Below are 27,986 nucleotides of genomic sequence, written 5' to 3'. Positions count from 1 at the left end.
TGCATCTGTGTAGCGAATGAAGTGAATGTTACAGGTTTTATGTCTGAACACTCTGCTCTGTAGAGAATAGTATTTATGTCAAATTTAGAGTTGATTTGCACCGATTTGCTGTTAAGGTTCCGCGTACTGCTTTTCTTTTGTTGGCTTGTGTTATAGGCGTACGTGCATTAGTTTTAACTACAGTTTCTGTATCTATTTTCACTTCTATTTCAGTCTATTCATCGTGTTTTTTATTTGTTTTTTAAATCAATAAATGTAGCTCATCCCATAGCAATCCCATAATACTCGTTACTTACGAAATAGCTCAATTAAATGAGTAGTCAGTTCTTTCGACAATTTCATCGCGTAAATGACCCTACGTGAACAGAGCAAAGAAAAATCTAGCACAATCACTCCAGAATGAACAAGGCGATATGACTCCAACGGTTGCTGCTCGCGTAGGTACTATGCCAGAGAATGTTTCAATAACATGTTTTTAGGTGTAGATCAGTCGCGGTGCGGTTTTATAACTTTCTTTGATGTTTACCGACATCTGTTGGATAACATAAAACATGCTATATAACCAGAAAAATGTTATACAACACTGTGTTTTAAAACTTGTTTTTTTTAAATTTTGTAACAAGTTACAAAACTTTGTTATTTAACATGTTTTGTTACATAGTCTGGACCCGGCTTAACGGTAACTGCTTATAGGTAATACACTACAATTTCTGAATATTTTTTCCGAAATCTATCGAATGGTACCAAACACGACCCCCACGGAGGTGGGGGGGGGGGGTTACTTTGAAATCTTAAATAGGAACTCCTTTTTTTATTTCAGATTTGGATTCTTTGCGTAAAAATAAGCAACTTTTATTCGAAACGTTTTTTCTAATTACGGATAGGTGGCGCTATAATCGGAGAAAACGGGTGTTGGAAATGGAAAATTAAATTAAAATATGGAAAGTCCCCACTAAAATGGAAAATTTTACTTAAATTTTTTGGTTTTAGAACCTAATAATCACAACCCAATAGGTCCCCAAAGCGCTCGAGTGACTGCACATTTAGCATACTTTGCTCCCCTACTATATGTATTATAAATAATATGCGAAGTAATTATTAACCCAAACAACCATAATTCAACTTTTATTTACTAATAAAGAACTGGACGAAAGTGTCACATCAGCTTTTATGAAACACATGAATATTTACATAAAAAGGTATGTGATCTGCTTGAAATCGATATTCCCAAAATCATCTAAAAATTGTTTATACATGAGTACTTTGAGACTCTTGTATGAAATGTGAATACCGAAATACGATTAGGAATCTCCATTATGTAATTTTTAAATAATACATAATTCTTAGGAAATGAAAGGTATTATACAAACGTGTTAAAAAATACTACCTACTGAAATTTTTTGATGGCAATAAATGATGAATTGGTTTATCGAATTTATTTTTAAGGTGATACAGTAGCGATCAACAGGTAGCCAAAACGCTTTCCAAGATTGAGGCTGTAATTTTGAATATTTTTTCGAGATATTTGGCACACGTATTTATAATATAATAAAGAATGGCGGTACAGAGCCCAATTTGAAAAATATATTAATATGTGGAAATTACTCTGTAAATAAATACAATATTAAAAAAACGAGTCTGTACCGCCATTAAGAAGAACAAAAAAATACACTTTCTTCAAATAAACTTTTTTATCAGATGCCTAGATTTTGTGTCATTTTGGAACTACTAATGAAATAAAAAATTTTAGTAGTTCCAAAATGACACAAAATCTAGGCATCGGATAAAAAAGTTTATTTGAAGAAAGTGTATTTTTTTGTTCTTCTTAGTGGCGGTACAGGCTCGTTTTTTTAATATCTATTGTATTTAATTACAGAGTAATTTCCACATATTAATATATTTTTTAAATTGGGCTCTGTACCGCCATTCTTTATTATATTACGAATACGTGTGCCACATATCTCGAAAAAATATTCAAAATTACAGCCGCAATCTTGGAACGCGTTTTCGCTACCTGTTGATCGCTACTGTTTCCTCTTAAGTAAAATATGTCATTTGGATATTTTTTTAAACTCGATAGATCCTAGGGACATGTCGGTAGATCGGTAGGATCATCACTTTTGGGACTTTTGGGAATATCCCAATTGACAACGCAATATACACCGACGCCGTCTACAACGAGCGACGAATCAGAGATGCCAGATTGGGGTACTTTCGCCCATTTTTAGGGTAATTTGAAAGCACATGGGAAAATTTTTATAGGTTGAATTGGTTGGGGAATTTTTCGGGAGGAAAATTGAGCAAACTGAATTGCAATATAAATGTATGTAACATATAACATTATATTAACATTATAACCTATCGAGTATATAAGAAGGAAGAGAGACAGACCCCGAAAATCTTTTAGAGATAAAATGGACGAAGCAATATTAGAAAAGAAACCTGCAGGACTGGAAAAACAGAAAGAACTGAAAATAACGGTCAAGTGAAATAATACAGGAAAAACTATGGAAATCCAGGGTGGTCAAAAAAAAACAGGATGTTTCTAAATAAATGCGACAAACTTTAAAGGGTAATTCTATATGAAAAAATAATGACAGTTTGCTCTATAAGCATATGTCAGCAAATACTTCGTTTCCGAGATATGGGGTGTTGACATTTTTCTTACAAACTGACGATTTCTTTATTGTTCTAAAACCGGTTCAGATATGCAAATGAAATTGGATGTGTTTTAAGAGGTAATTATTGCGCATTTTTTGACATAAAATTAATAATTTTATATCTACTGTTGAAATGGTGTGAATTTTTTTAAAGAAAAACATAGTACGCCACTGAGATATTTCAAATAACAAATCATTTTGGAATTACTCGTTCAATTTATGATATATACAAAAATCTATTATTCCTTTTTTTCATACGTCGTTCGTGCCGTTTTTATGCAAAAAGTGAAACATCTTAACGCGTACAAAGTATTCGAAATAAATTTCTATATATTCATATTATGAAAAAGAACTTGTCAATTCTAATTCATATAGATATACCTGGTTTGTTTTCTTTTATTTCAAATTACACACCCACGGACACACGACAATGTTGATAAAGCAAAGTTTACAGAACAGGAAGACAAAACTATTTAACCATTGAGGCTATAATGACAAGCAGCAGTATAATAATATCACTGACTATTCATAAATTTGTTGATACTTCGTAAATCTGATCTTCGTGTATTTTAAGTATGTATGTATAACATTGTAATACCATAAAAGTGATATGTATTACCTGACAAATGACCTTTAAAAGCCATAACAATTTTTAGGTTGCATTATTTTTATTAGAGAATTTTTGTGAGCTAGAAATAGTTTTCTTATTGTTACAATTATTTAATATTAATTGTCTTAGGAGTAATCTTAGCCCAAAGATAATCTATAAAGTCCAAAAAAATAATGAATGTAAAAAATATTATATTTTTTTTTGTTTAGCTAATGCCTCGACAACTAATGGCCATTGGCATGGTAGGTACGGTAATTTTGAACAGTTAGGTACCTAGTGTCATGTGTAAGTAGTGTGTGTTGAGTAAGCGCCTTGTTACTTTGCAATGTCGACGTCATTGTCTTTGCAAAGAGACGCTAATTGTATCCGAACGTCTGCGGTCCCTCCGGTGAGAACCGATCCCACGAGGACAGAAACTATATTCATTTATTAATTTATAATAAATGAAAAATTTCCGACCCTGGTGAGATTCGAACCCACAACCTTTCGGATTTTTTAGATCCACAGGCAGGCGCTCTTACCACTGAGCCACGGCGGGGGGTAAATATTATATTTATATATCCGCGTCTCTCAAAATTTGGCGCCCCCAAATTCTGGCGCCCCGGGCGGTCGCCCGGCTCGCCCGCCCCTTTATCCGGCGCTGCTTTAAGGCACTAGTGCTTTAAAATTTTTATGGCACTGCAATTCGTATTGATCGTATAGGCAATTTTGATGTAATGTCAAAAAAATATAAAAATGGAATGTCAGTCAAGTTCAAGTAAAAGTTTTTGTAGATATTGTCCTGTAATTACGTTTGTAGAAAAAATATTGCATGATATGTCTGTTAAAAAGTGCATTTTTAAGGCACTCATGTGAATTGCAGAACTCGCTGTCGCTCATTCTGCAAACTTTCACATGCGTGCCTTAAACGTGTACTTTTAACACTTATATCATAAATAACTATTGAAATACTGATTACAAAAATTTATAGTATTTTAAGCCTTTCTGAGAGCATATGCGCAAAAATTTCGCTCGAATTATTTTTAAATGCGTTCATTTTTTTCGAATACTGAGAAAACCTTAAGTATTTTTAAAAAATTTAAACGCAGAAAGAAATATTACTGTATTATCCATGGTCGAAAGTCCTTGATAACTTCTATAAATATTTATTTTAATAAGTCACAGGGGTGAAAAAAAATAGTCTGATTTTTAATTTTAAATATATCATTCAAAAGAAACTTTTTGTTCATTATAAGGGACTTTCTGCCCTCGGGAATAATGTAGTTTTCTATTTTGCGTTTAAATTTTTTTAAAATACCTATTAGTTATCTCAGGATTCGAAAAAAATAAATGCGTTTAAAAAGAACTCGACCGAAATTTTGCGCCTAGGCTCTCAAAAAGGATTAAAGTATTAAACATTTTTGTACTGTTTGAATTTATGCGACGATTGACGATCCACTGTTTTAAAGATTGGTTGAACAGATGTTGCCAGTTGTATGGTCCTCACTATGTGTATCGTAAGTTATTCAACAGGGCATAGAATATACATGGTTAGAAAATATACGCCAAAGTCAGCGCCTCTATGCGGAAAATCTCTGAACTAAAAATTGTACGTACAAAATTTATTTCGCCGAAGATATGACGGTCGCGATCGCGGTCCCGAAATAAATCCTTTTTCCTCATCCAAAAATAAGTTTTACATTTATTTTAAATTTAAATACTTCTATATACAATTTATGTTGTTCTGAAGCTATTTTCTTGTGGCATTTTTATAATCAAGTATATTCAAATGGGAAATAAGCCTATAAGGAATCTCTAACGCGAGAATTTCAGTACCACCGTTGCATTTGGTTGTCTTTTTAAAGACAGATCACATGCTATGATTTTTTGTGGCGGCTATTCTTGAGTTGGGATTGATTTCATGTAATCGAATGAACTATCTTTTAGTAAAGTCGTCCCAGGAACGCAACTCATCAATATTGGCAATATCATTTTTAAAGTCGTCTACTTTAAAATGTATAATACGTGTCTGAATTGCCGATATAAATGAGTCAGATTAAATAAATTATTAGAAGAATTTTTTACTAAGCAACAACATTTTTGTTTATTTAATATTATTTTGTATTTTGACAACGACACCCAACTTGGGCGTCGAAACGTTAATAAAATCATTTTTAGGTAAAATTGTGGCTTATTTCCCATTTGAATATACTTGATTATACAATTTATGTATACATACACATAATATAGTACGTACAAAATTTATTTCGCCGAAGGGATGACGGTCGCGATGACGGTCGCGAAATAAATCCTTTTTCCCCATCCTAAAATAAGTTTTATATTTATTTTAAATTTAAATACTTCTATACAATTTATATATATACAAACACATATTATACCTATATATGTACAAAATTTATTTCGCCAAAGCGATGACGGTCGCGATGATGTTCGGTTGATGACGGTCGCGATGATAAAATAGGTTTCACATTTATTTTAAATTTAAATACCTCTACACAATTTATATATTCATACACATAAACATAATATATGTATAGCATAAGCGATGACGGTCGCAATGACGGTCACGATGGCCGTCGGGATTAGGGTCGCGATGACGGTCGCGAATTCAATGCTTTTTCCCCTATCCAAGAATCGCACAACGTCCCTAAAGAAGTTTTCACTTCAAAAAGAAACAACCCAATAAAACGAAACAGCAAAATGAAAATACATACTTATGGGTAACTTTAACAGATATAGGATTAAGTGAAATATAATAATAAATAAAATATAAAAAAAAAAAGGAAACGAAAGAGTGTATCGCGAAAACTACACTAAATTATAAGGAGCCACGATATTATAAGCAAAATTAAATAACCAATCTTTAAAAGAATAGTGGAAAGCTGCTCACTTTCTGGCTCAGAGACGTGGGTGACAATAATAATAAATGCAATGGAAATTAAGTTTCAGAAAAAGTTACAGATTAACACTAATGAACAAAATACTAAATGACGAAATAGACAAACAAAAATTACTCTGGTATGGAGAGATGCGAAGAATGGACGAGACAAGAACACCGCTAAGAATTTGAAAATTGAAACAAATAGTAGAAGGAAAAGATAACGTCCTATATTAATAAAAATAAACTCCACAAGAATATAATTCTATGTTATTAGGATTTAATTTATAGAACTCAGTTCAAGATTATTATTGGTTTCATATAGTAAGTATATTTTTTCTTTCAATTTTTGGATATATATTCAAATGGGAAATTTTTTGGATAATTATTCGTCAGCGGACCGAAAGTATCTTCTATTACTTTATCAAAATCTTCATTTCGAACTTCATCACCAAATTTTCATCAAGCAATTCTAATTAAATTTCATCAAAGTTACCAGCAGTCTCAGCATTTCCCTCTTCTTCTTCTTCTTCCTTCTTGTATGTAGGCTTTAAAGCCTGTTTCTTCTTCAATATTAGCCTCCTAAATTGTTTAAGTTATCGCACCATGTTTTTCTTGGTCTGCCAATACTTCTTCGTCCATTTGGTGACTTATCTCGTGCTATTCGTACTATCCTATCCTCTGCCATTCTACTAATGTGTTCGTTCCACTACTGTTTCCGTTTTGTCACCCATCTATTTATGTCTTTTACATTGCATGATCTTCTTATGTTTTCGCTTCTCTCCCTATCCAACAGACTTTTCCCTAATATTCGTCGGAGTATTTTCATCTCTGTTGTGTCTAGTAGTCGTCTCGTTTTAGATGTGTCAGGTCTTGTCACCGCCGTGTATGTCAATATAGGTCTAATTGCTGCTTCATAGATTCTTGCTTTTGCGTCTTGTCTTAAGTGTTTGTTCTTCCAGATTGTGTCATTAAGAGATCCCGCCGCTTTACTTGCTTATAACGTACTTCTTTGTTGTCGTACTTCCTCTTCAACATCTTCGTAACTGGTTATATCTATTCCCAGATATCTAAACCTTGCTTCCTGCTTTATTATTTTCCCATCAATTTCGATTTTACATCGTAGTGGGTATTTAGATGTTGTCATATATTTGGTTTTTTGTGCTGATATTATCATATTGTATTTCTTGGCTGTTGTATGTTAAGATGTGTGTTAATCTTTGGAGATCGTCTTCTGTCTCGGCGATTAATGCGGCGTCGCCTGCATAACATAATATTTTAATTTCTTTGTTCCCCATTCTGTAACCATGACCTTTACGTACTGCTTCTTTATTATTTCGTCCATTATTTTGTCCATTATTATATTAAAGACCAGTAGGCTTAACGAGTCCACTGCTCGAATTTTTCTCTTTGAGATTTATAATACGAGTATTGCTTTGTGAATTTTTGCAAGTTTGTCCGTGGAAGCTAAAGCAGTAATCAGTACACTTCAATCACTGCTTAATGTAGCCACATGAACATTCTCTTAAAACAGAAATGCTATTACCACTCTCCAGACTGAAAGACATTACACCCTCCCATTAAAATATGTTTTTAACAATAAGGAATACACAACTAATCGTATTATATTAGCTGAAATGTAGAAAAAAAAATCAGGCAAGAAAATGTTATTTTGCCATTTTTTTTTTGTTTTAGAACAAGGCACCTAAAATGTGAAAAACAACATTGTGATGAATTCATAGTTCTGCATTTGGGCTTTTTAGATTATACACATTATATTATAACAGTCAATTTCTACGGGCTGGAAGCATTCCATTCAAGATACAATATCAACGAGCTATTTTTCTATGTAAGTATTATTTGACAATTGATAATGACGTTAAAGGGTTTCGCAAATGTTCTTGGTCAATAAAAACATGGTATGCAAGATGTTCTTACGTATACCATATATTTTCGTTACACATGTTGATAAGTTATTTTGATGTAATGAATATTTCAAAAAATAATATTGAGGTTGCTAAAACAAAAAGATATTTATAAATTCTAATCTTACTGCCCAGCAACTCAACAAACTCTCAATAGAGTTAAAGAGAGCCTTACAAAACGTCAATAATAAGGATATTTATAATATTACCTTAAAGATATACCTGAAATTTGCAAAAATAATAATTAAGAAAAATAAACATAGTGAAAAATATAAGCTCACCTACTCCATTAATTTAGTGACAAAATGTTGGTGGGTTAAGAACTAAACTAAAATCTTTAGAGGTTGCCATAGTTCAATGTTATTATCAAAATAATAATTATGGTGGAAACTTGGTTAACTTGTGATTGTAACGATACGGAATTTGAGGAGGTGGAGGTATGCTTATTGCTGTTAAAAATGACATAAATTTGTCAGAAAGTGATAATTCCTCATTGTAAAATAGAACAACATTTTTGTATCATCAAAAATTAACAACAGTAATTGCATAGTTTTGGGTGGAGTTTATATTCCTCCGTCATTCGACCTAAATATGTATACGTTGCATTACAGTTCAGTTATGGTGAAGTTTGAAAACTTGCTACCGTGTAGTTATTATAGTTTACCAAATATGTTTCCTAGAAAAATGAAAGCTTGAGTTTAAATGTTGAATACCCCAAATGGCTCTGGTTAATTAACATGTTTCAATAATATGTTACTCTTGCACACTATTATGATGCAGTAAGACGTTACCTAGTTGAGGAATATTACACCAGGGAAATAAGGCAAAAATATATCATGTTCGGGACCCTTGAGCAGCCAGGTTGCAAATGGGTTTTTTGCGTACTATATAGGGTGAGGCAGATAAAAGGCCTATTAGAAATATCTCGAGAACTAAAGTAAAGAAAATTATTAAAATTGGAAATAAAGGGGTTTAGAGGTGCGAACTATTTAATGAAAATATTTTGGTCTCTTTGCTACTTCCGGTTATACCGGAAGTTAATTGTAACTTCGTTTTTTTAAATGGGACACCTATATATTTTTACGTTTTTGGATTCTCCTCGATTTCTTATTTCTTAAAATATAAGCTTTTATAATATTATATAGGGTAGATAAAAAGATAATTACATTTTTTTATTAATTTCGTAGCAAAATTCACACCCTGTAGAATTGTAATAGTTTTACATCAAAATCCCTTTATATGTTCAAATGATTTTTAATATGGTCTACTATTGTTACCAATTATTAGTATAGCTAAATTTTGAATTTTAGTATACAGGGTGGGTCGAAACTCGGAATGTGTATTTTCTGAGTTTTCTTAAATGGAACACACTATATTTTAGTATTGTAATGAAATGGTATTTTATGGTATTTTTTAATTTCTTAAGCATTCCCTATACCCAACTGCTTTAATTTGTGCTTAATTGTTAATCGCACCAACAATCTTAACTACGTAGATATTTTGATAGCTCAACCATTATTGGCAATTTAAAGTATCAGTCTCGATTAGTATGTATTTATTTCCGAAAAATTATTTGTGATTGAATATTTTTACGGCCAACCTAATAAAATTTCAGGTATTTTGTGTTGCAATTAATGTTTGGCTTGAATCACCAATAACTCACAAATTGAAGCAGTCAGGTATAGGGATTACTTAAGAAATTAAAAAGTATCCTAAAATAACATTTTATTACAATACTAAAATACAGGGTGTTCCATTTAAGAAAACTCAGAAAATACTCATTCTGAGTTTCGACCAACCCTGTATACAAAAAAGGAAAAATCTAACTATACCAGTAATTCTTAACATAGTGGACTATATTAAAAATCATTTTAACATAAACAGAGTTTATTATGTCAAACTACTACAATTCTACAGGGTGTGAATTTTGCTACGAAATTAATAAAAAACCGTAATTATCTTTTAACTTACCCTGTATAATATTACAAAAACTTATATTTTAAGAAAAAAGAAATCAAGGAGAATCCAAAAATGTAAAAATATAGAGGGCGTCCTATTTAAAAAACGAAGTTACAACCAACTTCCGGTATAACCGGAAGCAGCAAAGAGACCAAACTATTTTCATTACATAGTCCACACCTCAAAACCCCTGTATTCCGATTTTCATAATTTTCTTACCTTGAGTTCTCGAGATATTTCTAATAGGTCCTTTATCTGCCTCACCCTGTATACCTAATATATTATAAATACAAAAAAAGCCCGTCACAGTTCGGACGAGAATTTTAGTTATTAACAAATAAGTGTCAAAAATGGCAGTTTTTTCATTTAAATCGCCACAGGTAAAACGGCAGTTTTTGAATTTTGGTCCGATTATTTGTTGCTTCGGAAACTTCAAAATAAAACTAAAATTTCGAAAATAAAAAATTTGCTATAACTTTTGCGAAAATGACCTTAAGACTTTCAAATTGTGTTAAAAGTTGAGTAAAACAGTCCATATAATGCACAAAAATTTTTAAGATGATTCCTCCGTTAGCTTAAATTTTATTCAATTTGTTTATCCCAAAGAGCTTTATTTTGAAATGTTATTGTTCAGAAAGTTATAATGATATAGCAATTCTGTGGAAACCACATAAGGTAATAATAGTTAAAGCTACATAGTTTATGTGTACAAGTTTGAGTAAACTTTGAACTTCAACAGAGTGGTTAACAAAGCTTTAGATAGAAATCTATTCGTGGTCAGTGAAGGGGAAATATTAAAATCCGTACGCTCAAAAAATTCAATTGATTCTTCAAACGTATGCTGCGATTAATATCTCCGGATGTTGTTGATGGATTTTGATCATAATTTTTTTAATTTGCATGTACTCATAATCCTTTAGAGTAAGAAATGTATACATACCCCTACCAATCATTACAAAATGTTAGGGGGAACCCCCCTTATCACTCAGGGATATGAAAAATCGATTACGACCGATTCTAAGACCTACCGAATATACATATCTAATTTCATAAAAATCAGTCAAGCAGTCTCGGAGGAGTAAGGCAACTAACACTGCGACAGGAGAATTTTATAGATGTAAATATATAAATTGCTATTGAAAAATAGTGGTTGGGGATAGAAGAGTGAATATTAAGGGTTGTATGTATTTTTAATGCTACATAATAAAAAATTAAGATAGACAATTTTGTCCAAAAAAAAAAATAAAAAAAAATCTCAGGGGTGCAACCTCCCTTACAACTTATGGGTATGAAAAATAGGTTAAAATCTATTCTTAGTCCTACAGGATATATGTGTAAAATTTCATAAAAATCGGTCAAACCGTTTCGGAGGAGTATGGTAACTAGCACTGTTACAGGAGAATTTTATGTACACAGAAGTAACTGTGGATTAAATAACAAAAATGGCTAACTTTGACCCTAATTAACCTACGCAAAAAGTTTTTTTTTTAAATTCGTGTAAAAATAGTAGCTTTTGAAATTCCAGAGTAGATTTACTCTACAGTCAATATTAAAAAAGCTATTCAAATTGTTTTGTAGCCAAAAATGACTCTACTTCAGTAAAATGTTTTCGGAATGATACAAATGACTTTTTATTGATTTTTTAAAACATTTTGAAAATATATGTATTCTTATTTCAAGAGGTTTTCACAGAATTGCTGTATCGTTATTATTTTCTGAACAATAACATTGCAAAAAAGCTCTTTGGTATAAACAAATTGAATAAAATTTAAACTAATCGCCGAATAATCTTGAAATTTTTAGGGCATTATATGTACTGGTTGACTCAACTTTTCGTGCAATATCAAAGTCTTAAGTCCATTTTCGCAAAAGTTATAGCAATTTTTTTTTTCAAAATTTTAGTTTTTATTTGCAATTCGCAAAGCCACAAATGATCGGACCAAAATTCAAAAACTGCGATTTTACACCTTTGCTCATCTACTAAAAGAAAAATACTCTAAATAAGATATTTAATCACCCTATTTTTACCTGTAGCGATTTAAACGAAAAAACTGCTATTTTTGACCCTTATCTGTTAATAACTAAAATTCTCGTCCGAACTGTGACGGGCATTTTTGTATTTATAATGTAATAGGTATATAGTACCCAAAAAACTCATTTGCAACCTGGCTGCTCAAGTGTCCCAACAAAAACCTTATTTCTCTGGACTATATCGTAGTAGATGAATTGGACGACGAGGCTCGATAGAATGGCCAGCTTGGTAACTGGATCTCACGCTATAGCCAGACTATTGACATTTTGAAACAACGAATTGTTGAAGAATGTTAGGCAATTTAGCAGTAGGATACATTATTGTCAGGAAGTAGATGGAGCACATTTTGAACACTTAATATGAGAACTGGTTGTTAAATCTTTATTAATTAAATATGAAACTACAATTTCAATATTTATTTAATTTTTCATCAAAATCATCTTATACCCAAACAAAATTAATATACTTTTCAAACGAGATATTACTTGTCATCGGGTCCCATTTAAAATTATCGGTTACAGCGCCTCTACAACGTCATCTATGACTAATACGTCACCTGTTTTGACTAGTTGAGAAGCCTACGTCCGTTTATTTCCTCGCTCTAAATTTTACTATTACAGTGGAACACCGATAAGTCGGCCCCCGATAACCCGGAAGTCCGGCTAACCCGGACTGATTTTATCAAACATTTCAACAATAAAAATGTATGTAATATAATATTTGAAAGATAATGGGTATTTGTGTAATTTAAACTACAATATACGATAGTAAAAATGACTCATGGCACACGACGTTCATTGTTGTGTTATCGGAAACAACAGGCACCTGCCCTTTATTTATTTCAAACTGTCTTAGCATTGTTTAAAAAAAACTAAAAGTCTATTAAAAAATTCTTTTTAAACAATGGTCTTAGTCTTCACTGTTATTAAACAACATAACATCGTTGCGATTGAGACCGTATTGTGTGTAGTACAGTCGTATTGTTCGCTTCCGTTCTGTAATAATTCGTAAATCTATTCAGATTTTTTGTTTGCGTTTTTTTGTCTACGTAATGGCAACACAACGTGAAAATTTTGTAGTGATAATGGAAAAGAAACTAGAAGCATTAGCTAGAATTGATAAAGGCGTAATTGATACGTAATTTAGATGTGTACTGTGCATATATATTTCATGTTATTTCAATTATAACGGAGTTTATCTGTAAGTATATATAAATATCCAATCCTGTTACTCCGTGAAGGAGCATAGGGCATCCACGAAGCTTCTCCATTCTCCTCTATTTCTGGCCATGGTTGCTATTTCTCCCCAGGTTTTCTTCATACTTTTGTGGTCTTCTTCAACGGTACTCCTCCATGTTTTGGTCGGGCGTCCTCTGCTTCTTCGTCCTACTGCATTCCATTTGAGTGCCTGTTTTTTTATGTCTGCATTTTCTTTCCTCAGTGTGTGTCCCAGCCAGTTCCATCTTTTCCTCTTTATTGTTGTTCTGATGGGTTCTTGTTTGGTTTTTTTCCATGGTGCTACATTGGTTATGATATTGGGCCAGTATACCTTTAGAATTTTACGTAGACATCTATTTGGATTTTATTTACATTTCCGTCAGTTATTGCCCATGGTTCACTCCCATAAAGTAGCACAGTTTTCACGTTACTATTAAATAGCCTTATTTTAGTATTTTGGCTGATCTGTGTTGATCTCCATATATTTGCGAGGGTTCCAAAGGCTTGTTGTGCTTTTCGTATTCTCTGTTTAATATCTGCTTGAGCTCCACCTTTTGCACTGATTATACTGCCTAGGTAGCAAAATTCTTGAACCTGTTTTATTTCTTGTTGGTTGATGTATAGTTTGTCACAGTTAGTTACTCCTATTCACATCTCTACTGTCTTGTTCGTGTTGATTTTAAGACCCACTTCTGCCGATTTCACCTCTAGCTTCCTTAACATGCTCTTCATATCATCTATTGTGTTCGCTACGAAACAAATATCATCTGCGTATTCCATATCTGCTAGTTTCTTGTTCTAAAGGTAGTTCCAAGGGATCCCATTTTTTCTTTCAATTGTTTTTCCAGTATATGATTAAGACATATATTGAAGAGCAAAGGTGACAGTATGAAACCTTGTTTTAAACCTACTTCAATTGGTATTTTATCTGTCATTTGCCCACCTGACATGTTGTTTGCTGATACATCATTTTGATTATTCCAATGATCTTTGGAGGTAATCTATTTAGTCTTAAGATTTTCCACAGGGCTGTATGTTTTATGCTGTCGAAGGCTTTAGCAAAGTCTATAAAGGCCATTATCAAGGCTGCGTTCTTCTCTATAGTTTCGTCTATGATGATTCTTGCCGTCGAAATTTGGTCTATACAGGATCTTCCCCTTCTGAAACCCGCTTGTTCTTTTCTGAGAGTTTTGTCTATTATATTGTTGATTCTTTGATGAACAATAAATGCTAATATTTTATGTATGGAACATAACAGCGTTATGCCTCTCCAGTTTTCGCATAGCTATACGTCCCCTTTTTTTGGAAGCTTGACTATAATTCCATTATTCCATTCCTTAGGTAGGATTTCTTCAGTCCATACATCTGCTAATAATGGAGCCATTAGGTCCACGGTTCTCTCAGTGTCCGCTTTCCACAGTTCTGCTGGGATATCGTCCATTCCCGCTGCTTTGTTGTTCCTCAGGTGCCGAATTGCTTCAGCTATTTCTTTTTTCGTTGGAATTTCCTCGTTTATCTTTAGATAATTTTCATTTGGCTCTACGTCGTTACTCTCTTGAAACGGCGGCTCATTTTCTTCTTCTGTCATTAGTTCGCTATATTAGCATTATATACTCATGCCATTATATACTCATGCCACCTTCGTGTTTGCTCTTCAGTTGTTGTAAGCAGTTGTCCTTGTTTGTCTTTTAGTGGTTTGTCACTGTTGAAGTTCTTATTTGCAAGACGTTTAGTGGTTCTATATAGCTCTCTCTGATTATTTGTTTCGGCTGCCTCTTCTGCTAAGCGCGCCATCTTCTCTGTCCATTTTCTTTTGTCATTTCTAGCGCTCTTTTTTACTTGTTTATTTGTATCTGCATACTTTTGGGTTATTCTGATTCTATCTTCTAATTTTTGTATTCTATTTAGTTCGGCTTTTAAGTCTGTCCTCTTTTTTATCAGTTGCCATGTGTTATCACTTAGCCACTCTGATTTCTTTTCTTCGTTGTAGCCCAACACTTCTTGTGCGGTTTGGTGTACAGCCTCTTTGATCATCTCCCATTTGTTTGCTATATTTGTCTGTGTGTTGTTTACAGTTTCTGTGTTCAACTTTATTTTGTTACTCCACATTTTTTGGGTTTCACTGTCTTTCAGTCGTTGTATATTGTATCTTCTTCGTTTGTCATATTGTTTACTCCCGCATTTTGCCTTAATTTTTACTTTTATTTCTGCTATTAGTAGGTGGTCATCACTTCCTACATCTGCTGATCTTTTATTTCGTACATCTAGAAGGCTACTTCTCCATTTTTTATTAATCAAAATGTGGTCTATTTGATTTTGCGTTTTATTATCTGGTGATATCCAGGTTATTTTGTGGCAGTCTTTGTGTGGGAAAATCGTTCCTCCAATGACAAGATTGTTTTCTAGGCTAAGTTCTATGAGTTTCTCTCCATTGTTGTTTCTATTCCCTAGTCCATGTGTTCCCATACATGTTTCCACTCCCTTGTTGTCTTTGCCAACTTTCGCTTTCAGATCTCCCATGACTACTAGTATATCTCCTTTGTTCACCTTTCCGATAGTATCTGTTAATTGTTGGTAGAAATTTTCTTTCTCATCTTCTGCGCTTACCTCTGTCGGTGCGTAACATTGAATAATGGTTATCTTTCTTATTTGAGAATTGAATTGTGCTACTATTAGTCTGTCTGATATAGGATGCCATTTTATTAGCCCTCTTTTTGCCTCTTTACTTGGAAGGATCCCAACTCCATTCCTCCTGTCTTCTTTTATATCGTTTCCTGAGTGTAACAGCACTCCTCCGTTTGATATTGTTGTCTCTTCTTGCCCAGGCCATCTTATTTCAGATAGCCCCATAATGTGTATCCTTAATTCTTCCATTTCTTTTACTACTTGCGCTAGTTTTGACGCTTCATACATGGTCCTGACGTTCCAAGCTCCGATTCTGTAACGTTTTTTGAGATAAAAGGTATTATTGGGTTTGTTTTGCTTCGCTTCAGTTTCATTATAATAATAATAATAATGTTTATTTACTTCTCATTATGCTCTCATATATAACAATATTATAATAGAATAATTCAATACTAACATAATTACAAATTAATTTTAAGTTAAATATTTTCACATATAAATAAATAGTAAATAAACCAAAAGAAGAAATTCCCTGAAGAACCAGAGGTTGTGCTCAGGGATTACATTATTCAAATATTAAACATTAACAATACAAAAACGCATAACAAATATTAAAAATTAACAATACATAACGCTTAACAGCTCATAATGCATAACAAATATATTATATATTAGTAGTTATATTATAAATTTAATTAAAGATCGCATTCAAAAATTCAGTTCCAGTGTTCTTAATAAATTTTTTAAAAATGGATTTAATCATGTTGAATGAGTTTATTTTTCTCAAATATATTTTATAAATTTCGGGTAAATAATTAAATATTTTAGGAATATAGTATGTGAAATTATGTTTACCAATTGATTTAAAATTACTAATAATTTTTACATAGTAATGAAGTTTTCTTCTAGTGTCGTAATTATGATCTATTGATTTCAATATTTGTTTATTTTTTATCATTGATTTTAGAGTTTAAGGTGAGTGAGTAATCAGCTCTCTGCACCCGAGAGTCCGTTTCTTCTTCTGTTTCCTGATTGTCCTCTTCATTTTGCCAATAATCTGTTTTATTTTTGTATGATTTTTGCATTCTATCTGATAATTCATTTTCTTCCTCGTTTTTCCAATTTCTTTGCCTAATCGTCATCATAGTTCGGGGTTTCGTTTCGGCCTTTAGTTTTTTAACTTGTTTGCCTCTGTGAGTTTCTGGGACCTATGATCCCACTTCATTTTCTTCCCGTTCACTTCTAATTTCTGATAACCCACTTTTACGATAGCACCTTTTTTCTTTTCTTCTCTGGCTATATCTCTTTTATTTTTCTGGATTTTTTGTTCATTTCTTGTAAGTTCCGAGTCCATGAAAATGTCTTTCCCCTTTAGCTTTGCTTTTCCTTGGAGTATCTTTATTTTGTCATTCCTATCTACCATTTCGACTATGCATCTATCTTGTCCTATCTTCTGAGCTCTACGTATCTTTGTTTTCAAAAGGAGTTCCGTCTGAAACATTTTTTCCAAAGCTTCTTTGAGTGTATCTTCATTAACGGTATTCGTTGTAAGTCCAGTTATTGTTAGGTTGTTTCGAATTTTTTGTTTTTCCATCCTTTCCAGGGCCGTGCGGTACATCTTTTCAATATGATGCAAGTCTTCGAAATGCCGCCCCTTGAGTGGGTAGGCGCAAAATTTCGCCTGCAATGCTTTTTAAATGCATTCATTTTTTCGAATCCTGAGAAAACAAATAAGTATTTTTGAAAATTTTAAAAGCACAATGAAAGATTATGTTATTACCGAGGCCCAAAAGAACCTGAAAACTTCTGTTTATTTTAATAAGTTACAGGGTTGAAAAAAAAAAAGAAAATTTAGTGCGATTTTTAATTTCAAAATATTAACATTAAACAACATTTACAAAAATTACAATTTTACCTTTCTGACTTTAATTTTGGCAAACTCGTCAATCAGATAGGTGTACCTAGTCTAAAGTAGCAGCTAGTGAGGACTATTATAGTTAGACTATATATAGACTATTATAGACTATTAATATTGAAATGAGTTCTAAATTTTTTAGTTCGTGTAAAATATAGATGAAAAATTTATTTTAAATTTATCTTCTACTGTTAAGAGCTCATCCACAGACTTTTCGTAATCAACTTATATCAAGATATTTTATCAACTTATATCAAGTTTTCTGCAATTGCGTTTGCAGTAATTGTCTGTAACTTTTCATTTTTTCGCTTAGACAAAACATTGCTGTAAAAACATAAATTTATAAATCGTATACCTCAATGTTGGAATAACAAAGAACTTATAGAAAAAGATAAGCGTTGTATGTACTTATATAGTATTTATAATTTCCGTTGACACTTGATCCTATATATGAGATAATAATTTTATATGTCATTTAATTTAATCAATGCTTTAATAATAATCTAATTAATTTACCAGATCATATATCAATATGTTTTCAATCTCAGGGCTTTTTATAAAATTAAGTACTTACATACGTGGCTTCTAAGTATTTCTTAATGGTTCCTAATGGGGATAGGAAAGAAAAGAGTAAAATAATAACACATATGGGTTACAATTGTAATCAAATTATTGTTTATTTTATTTAAATGGCAATCACTGCTTAATATTTGCTATATCTTATTATTCTTAAACATCACATTTACACATGGGAATCTTATTTCCTTTTGGTTTCCAATTGAAAGTTTTTATTAACATTTAACTATTATGATTTATTTGCAACCATGCTATTTAAGTTTGATGAAGCTTTTCTGATATTATTGATTATGTTTCTTCAATTTTAAATGTGGTATTTAATACGAAAAACCCATACATTCATGTCCAAACAAATGAGACTGACCTTTTTCTGGTGAACTGAGAATGTCTTCACACAAGACCCGTTTCCTGCTATCCTTGGCTGCAATCAAAACCTCGTCTTGGCTTCCAGTAATGTTCTCCTCTGAAACTAGCTCGTATAGCTCTCGCTTCCTGCTTCTGTCGTGATGCTGTGTTCTACCTTTTTCGAAACTGCAATCAGCTACCGGGAACTCTTGGCCCAAGGAGGTTCTTTTACTCTCAACCTGGCCTACCTCTCGTTCCACGATAAATACTCCACACTCACGGAACTACACCGGCTTTCTCACTCTCCGTACACTACCGTCTACGACTCGACTTCACTTCTCGACAGCTCAAAACATTCTGATCTCTATTTGTCATTCATTCCCCTACTTTCTAAATATCCCTTCCAGATTCACAAATCAAACTTCCACCACCAACTCTCATTCGCAGTACTCCTCAAAACCAATTTTTAAACTTTCTAAATATGCTTAATGGATTTCAAAGAAAATAGTTAATTCCCATTCTAAAATTACTTTCTACTATATACAAATTTTAATGACCTATTCTCTATTTCCACTTAGTCTTATTTAGCATCGGCTAATGACCGATCCTTCCGCGAACAACGATAATGGCCTATTATCGATTTCACTTGAGTCTTATTTAATCACTTCTTAAAATTAAATATAACAATTTGTTGTATACAGGTTGTTCTAAATTTATATGCCCGTGGTTGAGAAAATTGAAAATATTTTATATTAAATTGAATTTTGTCTATAATTATCAAATTTTAATTTTCATCTCAAATAGAAATATAACAAATCCCCGCCTTGTATTCGATAAAATTTATCTGCATTTTTAAATAAATTTTCTCGAGGCAAAACCAACTCCCTGTATATTTCCTTACTTTAATCTACGTCTTATATCCTAACTTACTATCTACTTCATGTAATTCTGTCTTTTATTCGTGATATTTGTATACATCGTGAATATTATAAATTCCTCGGATTTTTTCCGAGTTCCTGTGCCTCAACTCATAACTATTTATCCCATTTTCATTATTCACGATATACGGGCCTTCGAAAACAGGCATCAACTTTGCGCAAATGCCCCCAAGAAGATTTGATACTCGTAATGCCCTCACGAGTACTTTTTCACCCTTTTGGAAAGTCACTGGTCTTCTTTTTCTATTTTGTTCCTGTCTTTGGATATATTTTTCGTTGCTTCGCCGTAATCTTCTCTGTACGGTTTCAATCACCTGTTGATATTCTTTTGGCTCTTGGTCTTCCCATGGCCTTATCGGCAGTACACCCTTCATGATGTATTCTGGGGTCTCTTTTGTTACTGTGCTCGGAATTGTATTTAGATACCTTTCTATTTCCGCCATTTTCCTGTCCCAGTGGCGATGTTGACCATCTGTTGCAATGCGAAGAAATTTCGTCACTTCCTGTATGAATCGTTCCGAAGGATTACTCTGTGGATGCCTGATGCTGACAAAATTTGTCTCTATTCCTCGTTCTCGAAGTTGTCCCTTGAAACGATCATTTCGGAAATACGTTGCATTGTCCAGTAGAATCTTTTTTTGGTGTTCCTACTATGGCTATAAAATTGTCGATTTTTCTTAATATTTCTTCCCCCTTTGTGGTGCGGCAACTATATAATTTTACGTATTTTGAAAACACATCCACCATTACCAGAATATGTTTGTTCCTTTTAGTGGTCATAATTAGATCGCTTAACATATCTATTGCTACAATGTCTAGTTTGTTTCGGGCTTCAATATTTTTGGCAACATTTTCGTTTTTGAAATTCCGACTCTTATATTTTTGACATACATCGCACTTCTGGGTAATTTCCTTTGCAATGCGGTAATCCTGTCGGCTTATGTAATTTTCCCTAAAAACGAGCCAAACTTTTCTGCTACCGATATGCCCATTGTCCTCATGTAATTTCTTTATTATCTTTTCGGCCAATGTCTGTGTCACTAAATATAGTTCCTTTCCGTCTATTCTCTTAAAATATATGTTATTTTCTACTTCCGCTCTTCTTTTCTCTCTTTCCTCTAGGTCTTCCTGGTTTGTCCTTATCTCATTTAACGAATATATCCCTTCTTCTTGTATTAATCTATTTAGTCCCACCTGTAGAGTAATTGTTTCCTTTTTTCCGGTGTCCTCATCCCGTGTTAGAGCGTCGGCTATTATGTTGTCTTTTCCTTTTATATATCGGAACTCAAAATCATACTCCTGTAATAACAGAATGCCTCTATGTATTCTATTATTTACTAATCTATTCTTCATGATATGTACTAAAGCTGCATGGTCTGTTTCGATTGTGAATTTTGCTCCCAATAAGTAAAATCTCAATTTGTTTACGCAATATAGTACACTGGCAAACTCCAATTCTGTAACACTATATTTTCTCTCATGTGTTTTAGTCACTCGAGATATAAAACATATCGGTACTTCTTGGTCGTTTTGTATTTGAGACAGAACTCCTGCAAATTTTTGTATGGACGCATCAGTTCGGAGTATAAAAGGTAAATTGTAAATGGGGTGGTATATTTTCGTTCCTTTTGCGAATTCTCGTTTTAATGTTTCGAAAGCTTCCTCCTGTTCTTCTTTCCAATTCCATTTTATTCCTTTTTTAAGCAATTTTATCAGAGGGATTTCCTTTTGGCTCAAATCGGGAATCAGCTTTTTAAAATAATTTATCGTGCCAAGAAAACCTCTCAATGTTTTCAAATTCGTTGGTCTTGGGTATTCATCTATGAGCTTGACTCTGTCTTCGGCTAATCTTACTGTTTTGGTGTCCAATTGAAAACCCAAATAAATGACTTCTTTTTGAAAAAATTGACATTTTTCAATGTTTAATTTCAATCCCGCTGTGTCCAATTCTTTCAGAATTATTTCTATGTGTTCCAGATGACTCTGAGTATCTTGTGAAAAAATTAATAAATCATCGATATAATGAACTATGAAATCTTCATGGCGATTCAAAATGGTATGTAGAGCTCGGACGAGTGCAGCACAAGCACTCTGCAATCCAAATGGCACTACCTTAAACCGGTAGACAATACCATCAATAGAAAAAGCGGTGTAGTTTCTACACTTTTCAGCTAACGGTATCAACCAAAAACTGTGTTTTAAGTCAATTTTCGAAAATATGTGTGACCCGGTGATTCTTCCAAAAATGGCCTCGATGTTTAGAGGTGATTCATATTGTGATACAGTGTGCTGGTTGATATTCCTGGCATCTAAACATAATCTCAATTCTCCATTGCTTTTCTTTACTATCACAATCGGGTTAACATACGGTGAATCACATCTTTCGATGATTTGATCTTCCAACATTTTATTTATTTCTTCTTTCACCTCTTGTCGATACTTGTATGGAATCGGGTAAGTCTTTGATCGAAGATTTCCCAAGTTTTTCACCTCAAATGAATGTTCGTACTTTTTCGCCACTCTGTTTTCCTCATTGATCAAATTTTCATAGTTTCTTAACATCAACCGCAATTCCTTTTCTTTCCCTTCTCCACATATCAATTTTCTGTCTTTTTTCTCAGATTCTTCACACATGTTTACCGTGCATTCTGCATCCTCGTTTGCATATACCTCCTCTTAAAATACGACTGTTTCAATCATATTCTTTTCACTTTCATTTTTTTGCTTTATTTCTTCTTCTCCTGAGCTCGTCTCTTCTTTTGAGGAATCCCAGGTTTCCTTTGTTTCTGATACTCCCAAATTTTCTTCTTCTGGGCTCAACTCTTCTTTTGAGGAGCCACAGGTTTCATTTTCTTTTATCTTTTTCTGACCTTTTCTCCTTTTTTTTCTTTGTCCTTGCTTCGCTGCCAAATTCATTTCCACTGTTTGTTCTTTACCTGATTCGTTCGTATTTTGTTTCTCATGTTCCTTGTCCTGTTCTTTTTCTTTTTCTTCTGTTAGTTTCATCGTATTATTTTTAAAATCTATCACTACATGTTTTTCTGCCAATTCGTCAACTCCTACTATCATGTCATGTGACATGTTTGGCATTATTACATATTGTAGTGCATACATATTCTTACCCAGTCGTACCATTACTCGTATGCCTTCATTTATAGTTGCCAATGTCCGTTTGTTTGCGCCCACTAAATTTACCCTAGGTATTTTGTAAATTAAATTTGTTAAGTTAACTTCTTCTATTAGTTTTCTGTTGACCAATGTTATTTCAGATCCAGTGTCTATCATAATTTTAATTGGTTTCTCGTTGATAAATCCATCCACAAATTTTAAATTAACTCCATTTTTCTTTTCGTTGTTTCCTGCCAATTTAATAAACTCCTTGGGGTGACAAAAGATTCCTGTTTGATTTTTGGTTTTTAGTGAGCGCCGTCGTGAAAAAACGCCGGTTGCTCATCGTAGTTTATCTTTTCGTCATAATGTCTCTCTCCGTCATATTCATCTGTCTGGGTATTATTTACTTCTCTTCTATTTTCTCTTGGTCTGTCGGATCTGTTTCGGTTTTCTCGATATCCCTGTTCATTTTGTCTACCATTATTTCTGTTTTCTTGATTTGCGAGTGTGGTGTTTCTATTCTGGTATTCGCGATTTCTGTCCTCATTCCATTGCCTATTTCTTTGTTCATAATTTCCTCTTCCGTTGTCTCTATTTTCGTTTTCCCTTCTGGGATTAAATTCTCGTCTTGTATAGTCCCTCCTATTTTGATTTCTATCTCTGTAATCCTGTGTTTCTCGGAGCCTGTAATCTTCTCGCGACCTTCTTGATTTTCTTTCTCTTAAACGTGATTCTCTTATTTGTAGGAATTGGCATAAACTATCTATGTCTTTGTAGTTTTGCAATGTGATATGGTCTTCCAGCGTTTCCTCGAAATGTCTTGCAATCAGTTCGACTAATTGTTCCGATGAGTAATTATATTGTAAATGTTTTGCATTATTGTAAATTTGCAAAGCATATGTCCTTTCTGATATACCCATCCTATCATTGTATTTCCCATTTTGCAATTCCTTGTTAATTTCCAATTGTTGGACTTTTCCCCAGAAATAATTCAAAAACTTTTGTTCAAATTGTTGCCAACTGTCAAATTCTTCTTCTTTGCTATCGAACCATAGGCTTGCTTCATATTTGAGATGGTTTCTGATAGTTTCTTTTGCTGTTTCGAAATTTCCGATGTGCTGTATTTTCTTTTTCAGGCTATTTATGAACGGCACTGGGTGTAATCTTCTTACGTCCCCGCCAAACCTTATCTTCACGTCATCTGTGCTATGTATAACCATTTCTCTTCTTTCTCCGACATTTTGTTGAGTATTGATTTCCGCAATCTTTCTTTCCACTTCTTCTATGTCTGCTTGAATAGCGTTTTGCAACTTGTTTTCCAAACTTTCCATTTCTTTTTTCTGGCAATTCGTTATCTCCTTTATTTTATTTTGAATTTTCATTTCTTGTTCTTTCATGTGATCCTTAATTTTCATTTCATACTTTTCTATGCGTTCCTTCATTTTCTTGTTGTTCTCTTCTATGGCTTGTTTTGTTTCCTTCAGATTTTCTTGCATTATTCTTTTTGTTTCATCCATTTTCTGTTGTGTTTCATCCATTTTTTGATCCAATTTTTGTTGTGTTTCATCTATTTTTTGTTGTGTTTCATCCATTTTTTGTTGTGTTTCATCCATTTTTTGATCCACTTTATCCATTTTCTTTGATGTTTCTTCCATGGCTTGTTTCGTTTCACGTTGATTTTCATCCATTTTTTGTTGTGTTTCTCTTTGATTGTCATCCAGTTTTTGTGACTGGAGTTGCATCAGTTGTAATAGTTTATCTATTCCTGATAATTCCTGATTTTCTGATGCCATGATTGTCGTGTCTAAAATATCTTCTTGGTCTGAATGTTCTTTTTGTTTTTTGTTGTCTTTGCTTTGGCTTCTTGTCACAGACATTTGTTTTCAAGAAGTACTGTCCCCGCCAAATATGAAATTTTACTAGTATGTTACCAAGACGACTTTTTCTCACCCAAATATTATAAATTGTCAATAAATATATCAAATGTAAATATCGTAAAAATAAAATATTAAATCAGTTATGTAAAATTTGTACCTAAAGAGATCTAAAATTTTATGTTATCAAATGTAAGTATCTCACTTTTTACCACAGGCATATAAATTTTCAAATACCGGCTTTACTCTTTCTATCCTTCAAATTTGCCACTAGAAATACTTAACAATGCTTTCCACGTTGGACGACAGTTGATGTGATCTTGATTATTGATATGAGATAATAATTTTATGTCATTTAATTTAATCAATGCTTTAATAATAATCTAATTAATTTACCAGATCATATATCAATATGTTTTCAATCTCAGGGCTTTTTATAAAATTAAGTACTTACATACGTGGCTTCTAAGTATTTCTTAATGGTTCCTAATCGGGATAGGAAAGAAAAGAGTAAAATAATAACACATATGGGTTACAGTTGTAATCAAATTATTGTTTATTTTATTTAAATGGCAATCACTGCTTAATATTTGCTATATCTTATTATTCTTAAACATAACATTTACACATGGGAATCTTATTTCCTTTTGGTTTCCAATTGAAAGTTTTTATTAACATTTAACTATTATGATTTATTTGCAACCATGCTATTTAAGTTTGATGAAGCTTTTCTGATATTATTGATTATGTTTCTTCAATTTTAAATGTGGTATTTAATACGAAAAACCCATACATTCATGTCCAAACAAATGAGACTGACCTTTTTCTGGTGAACTGAGAATGTCTTCACACAAGACCCGTTTCCTGCTATCCTTGGCTGCAATCAAAACCTCGTCCTGGCTTCCAGTAATGTTCTCCTCTGAAACTAGCTCGTATAGCTCTCGCTTCCTGCTTCTGTCGTGATGCTGTGTTCTACCTTTTTCGAAACTGCAATCAGCTACCGGGAACTCTTGGCCCAAGGAGGTTCTTTTACTCTCAACCTGGCCTACCTCTCGTTCCACGATAAATACTCCACACTCACGGAACTACACCGGCTTTCTCACTCTCCGTACACTACTGTCTACGACTCGACTTCACTTCTCGACAGCTCAAAACATTCTGATCTCTATTTGTCATTCATTCCCCTAATTTCTAAATATCCCTTCCAGATTCACAAATCAAACTTCCACCACCAACTCTCATTCGCAGTATTCCTCAAAACCAATTTTTAAACTTTCTAAATATGCTTAATGGATTTCAAAGAAAATAGTTAATTCCCATTCTAAAATTACTTTCTACTATATACAAATTTTAATGACCTATTCTCTATTTCCACTTAGTCTTATTTAGCATCGGCTAATGACCGATCCTTCCGCGAACAACGATAATGGCCTATTATCGATTTCACTTGAGTCTTATTTAATCACTTCTTAAAATTAAATATAACAATTTGTTGTATACAGGTTGTTCTAAATTTATATGCCCGTGGTTGAGAAAATTGAAAATATTTTATATTAAATTGAATTTTGTCTATAATTATCAAATTTTAATTTTCATCTCAAATAGAAATATAACAATATATATTTTTAATTACTGAATGCTTCAATTTGTATTTTGATTTTACTGATTATGCCGCCCCACTTGTGACGCCGCCTGATGCGACTGCCTCACCGCATCATAGCACGGCACGGCCCTGATCCTTTCCATCCTGTCCTCCACTTCATTTATTTTGTTATGTAGTTCTTCTTTTTCTCTCGTCCATTCTTCCTTCATTTGGGTGATTTCCTTCGCCATGCTTTTAATTTCCTCTCGGTTCTTCTGCAGCTCTTTTTTGGTGTCCTTTATGTCCTCTCTCATTTCCCTGATGTCATTTTTAATTTCTCTCTTTATTTGTGCCATGTCCTCATGTAAGTATTTTTTAAGATCGCGCAGCATTTGTTTGATTTCATCCATGCTGGATTCTGGCTGTTTTACCTTTTCTTTATGTTGAGGTGATCTGGCTACTAATTTGCTTTCTCTGAGAAATTCCTGCTCTTCTTGTGACGCGTTATGCTCGTTCCTACCCCTCTTCATGTACTAGTAAAATACCTAATTAAATGAAGAGAAGAAATGCCAAAATACTAAAATATGGAAAAACAGATTTGTTTATTTATTAATTTGTTAATTTATTATTATTAATTATTAAGCCGGCCCTGTATCTGGTTAGCAATGTTTGTCTATAGTTCTAACTTCTTCTTGGCCGCTTCGTAAATTAGGTACTTTTTTCTACAAATTAATTGCAAATTAATTACTTTTATCTAAAAAATTTTTTACACTTCGCAAGCGATAAGGTCCCCTCTCCGGTCGATCTGGCGGAAGAAAAAAGACCTTCTTTTGCGCTTTTATTTATATATGAAATTGAAATTATCAAAATTGTTGCTTACTTACATATAGACTTTTAATGCACATAATCTAAGGCGTTTACCACTCACAAACTAAGAGATGATGTTTTTTAAATTTTCGGATTTGTATTTCCTACGTAATTTACACTTTAAATCAGAGAGATTTTACTTCGAACTTTCCGTTTCACTGCCAGTGCCGGACTCCTATCTGTAAGTATACCGTATTTTATTAATTTTTTACCATTTTCTCCGGCCAACCCGGATGTTCGATAACCCGGATCGGCCGCGGTCCCGATTAATCCGAGTTAACGAGGTTCCACTGTATAAGTATGTATAATGCTACGGCCAGACAAGCGACAATTTACGGCGCCGTAAGAGCAGTAAAATGAAGCGCTACGGTGAGTGCAGTGGATGACCAGACTGAGCTGTAAAATGTCGTGTCGCAAACGAATGTACCATGGACCTGGGTCCAAATTTGTAGCTCATCTAGCCACAACAACGACCAAAACACTGTATTTACATCTCGCGACACGCTCTAATTTACATGCTTTTTACTGCAGCTACTGCCGCTTCATTTGACTGCTCTTGCAGCGCCGTAAATTATAGCTTGTCTGAGCCCAGCCTAACCGTTCAAAAGATACGAGGGAGAGGGAACTTTTGTCTGCCACTGTAGAAAGGATGGTTCAGAAAATAATTGGGGTGAACTTCAGATTTGCGCTGTATAAATCAGATGGTTTTGTATCGAAGGAATCATCAAGACATTTTGACTGTTTGCCTAAAAATATATCCTTTTTGTTTCAGTTTAAAACTTACAATCCAGGATTTACTCAGATTGAGATATGGTTCAGATTTATATTTTTGGTATTCACTTTCGTAGTTACGGTAAGATCTTTATTAAATT

General features: G+C 33.2%; 1 protein-coding gene across 1 annotated transcript in view; it reads left to right on the top strand.

Annotated features, from left to right (window-relative positions):
• The window catches only part of LOC126885216 (transmembrane protein 181), a 97,453-nt gene that overhangs the window by 29,039 nt on the left and 40,428 nt on the right, over positions 1-27,986 (top strand). The window contains exons 6-7 of the mRNA XM_050651670.1: positions 7,844-7,997; positions 27,887-27,967. Coding sequence (XP_050507627.1) covers positions 7,844-7,997; positions 27,887-27,967 — 235 coding nt within the window. The remainder of the gene's footprint in view (positions 1-7,843; positions 7,998-27,886; positions 27,968-27,986) is intronic.

This window comes from Diabrotica virgifera, chromosome 5 (assembly GCF_917563875.1).
Source record: "Diabrotica virgifera virgifera chromosome 5, PGI_DIABVI_V3a".
Classification (NCBI taxonomy): Eukaryota; Metazoa; Arthropoda; class Insecta; order Coleoptera; family Chrysomelidae; genus Diabrotica; species Diabrotica virgifera.
This window is presented reverse-complemented; position numbering and strand designations above follow the sequence as displayed.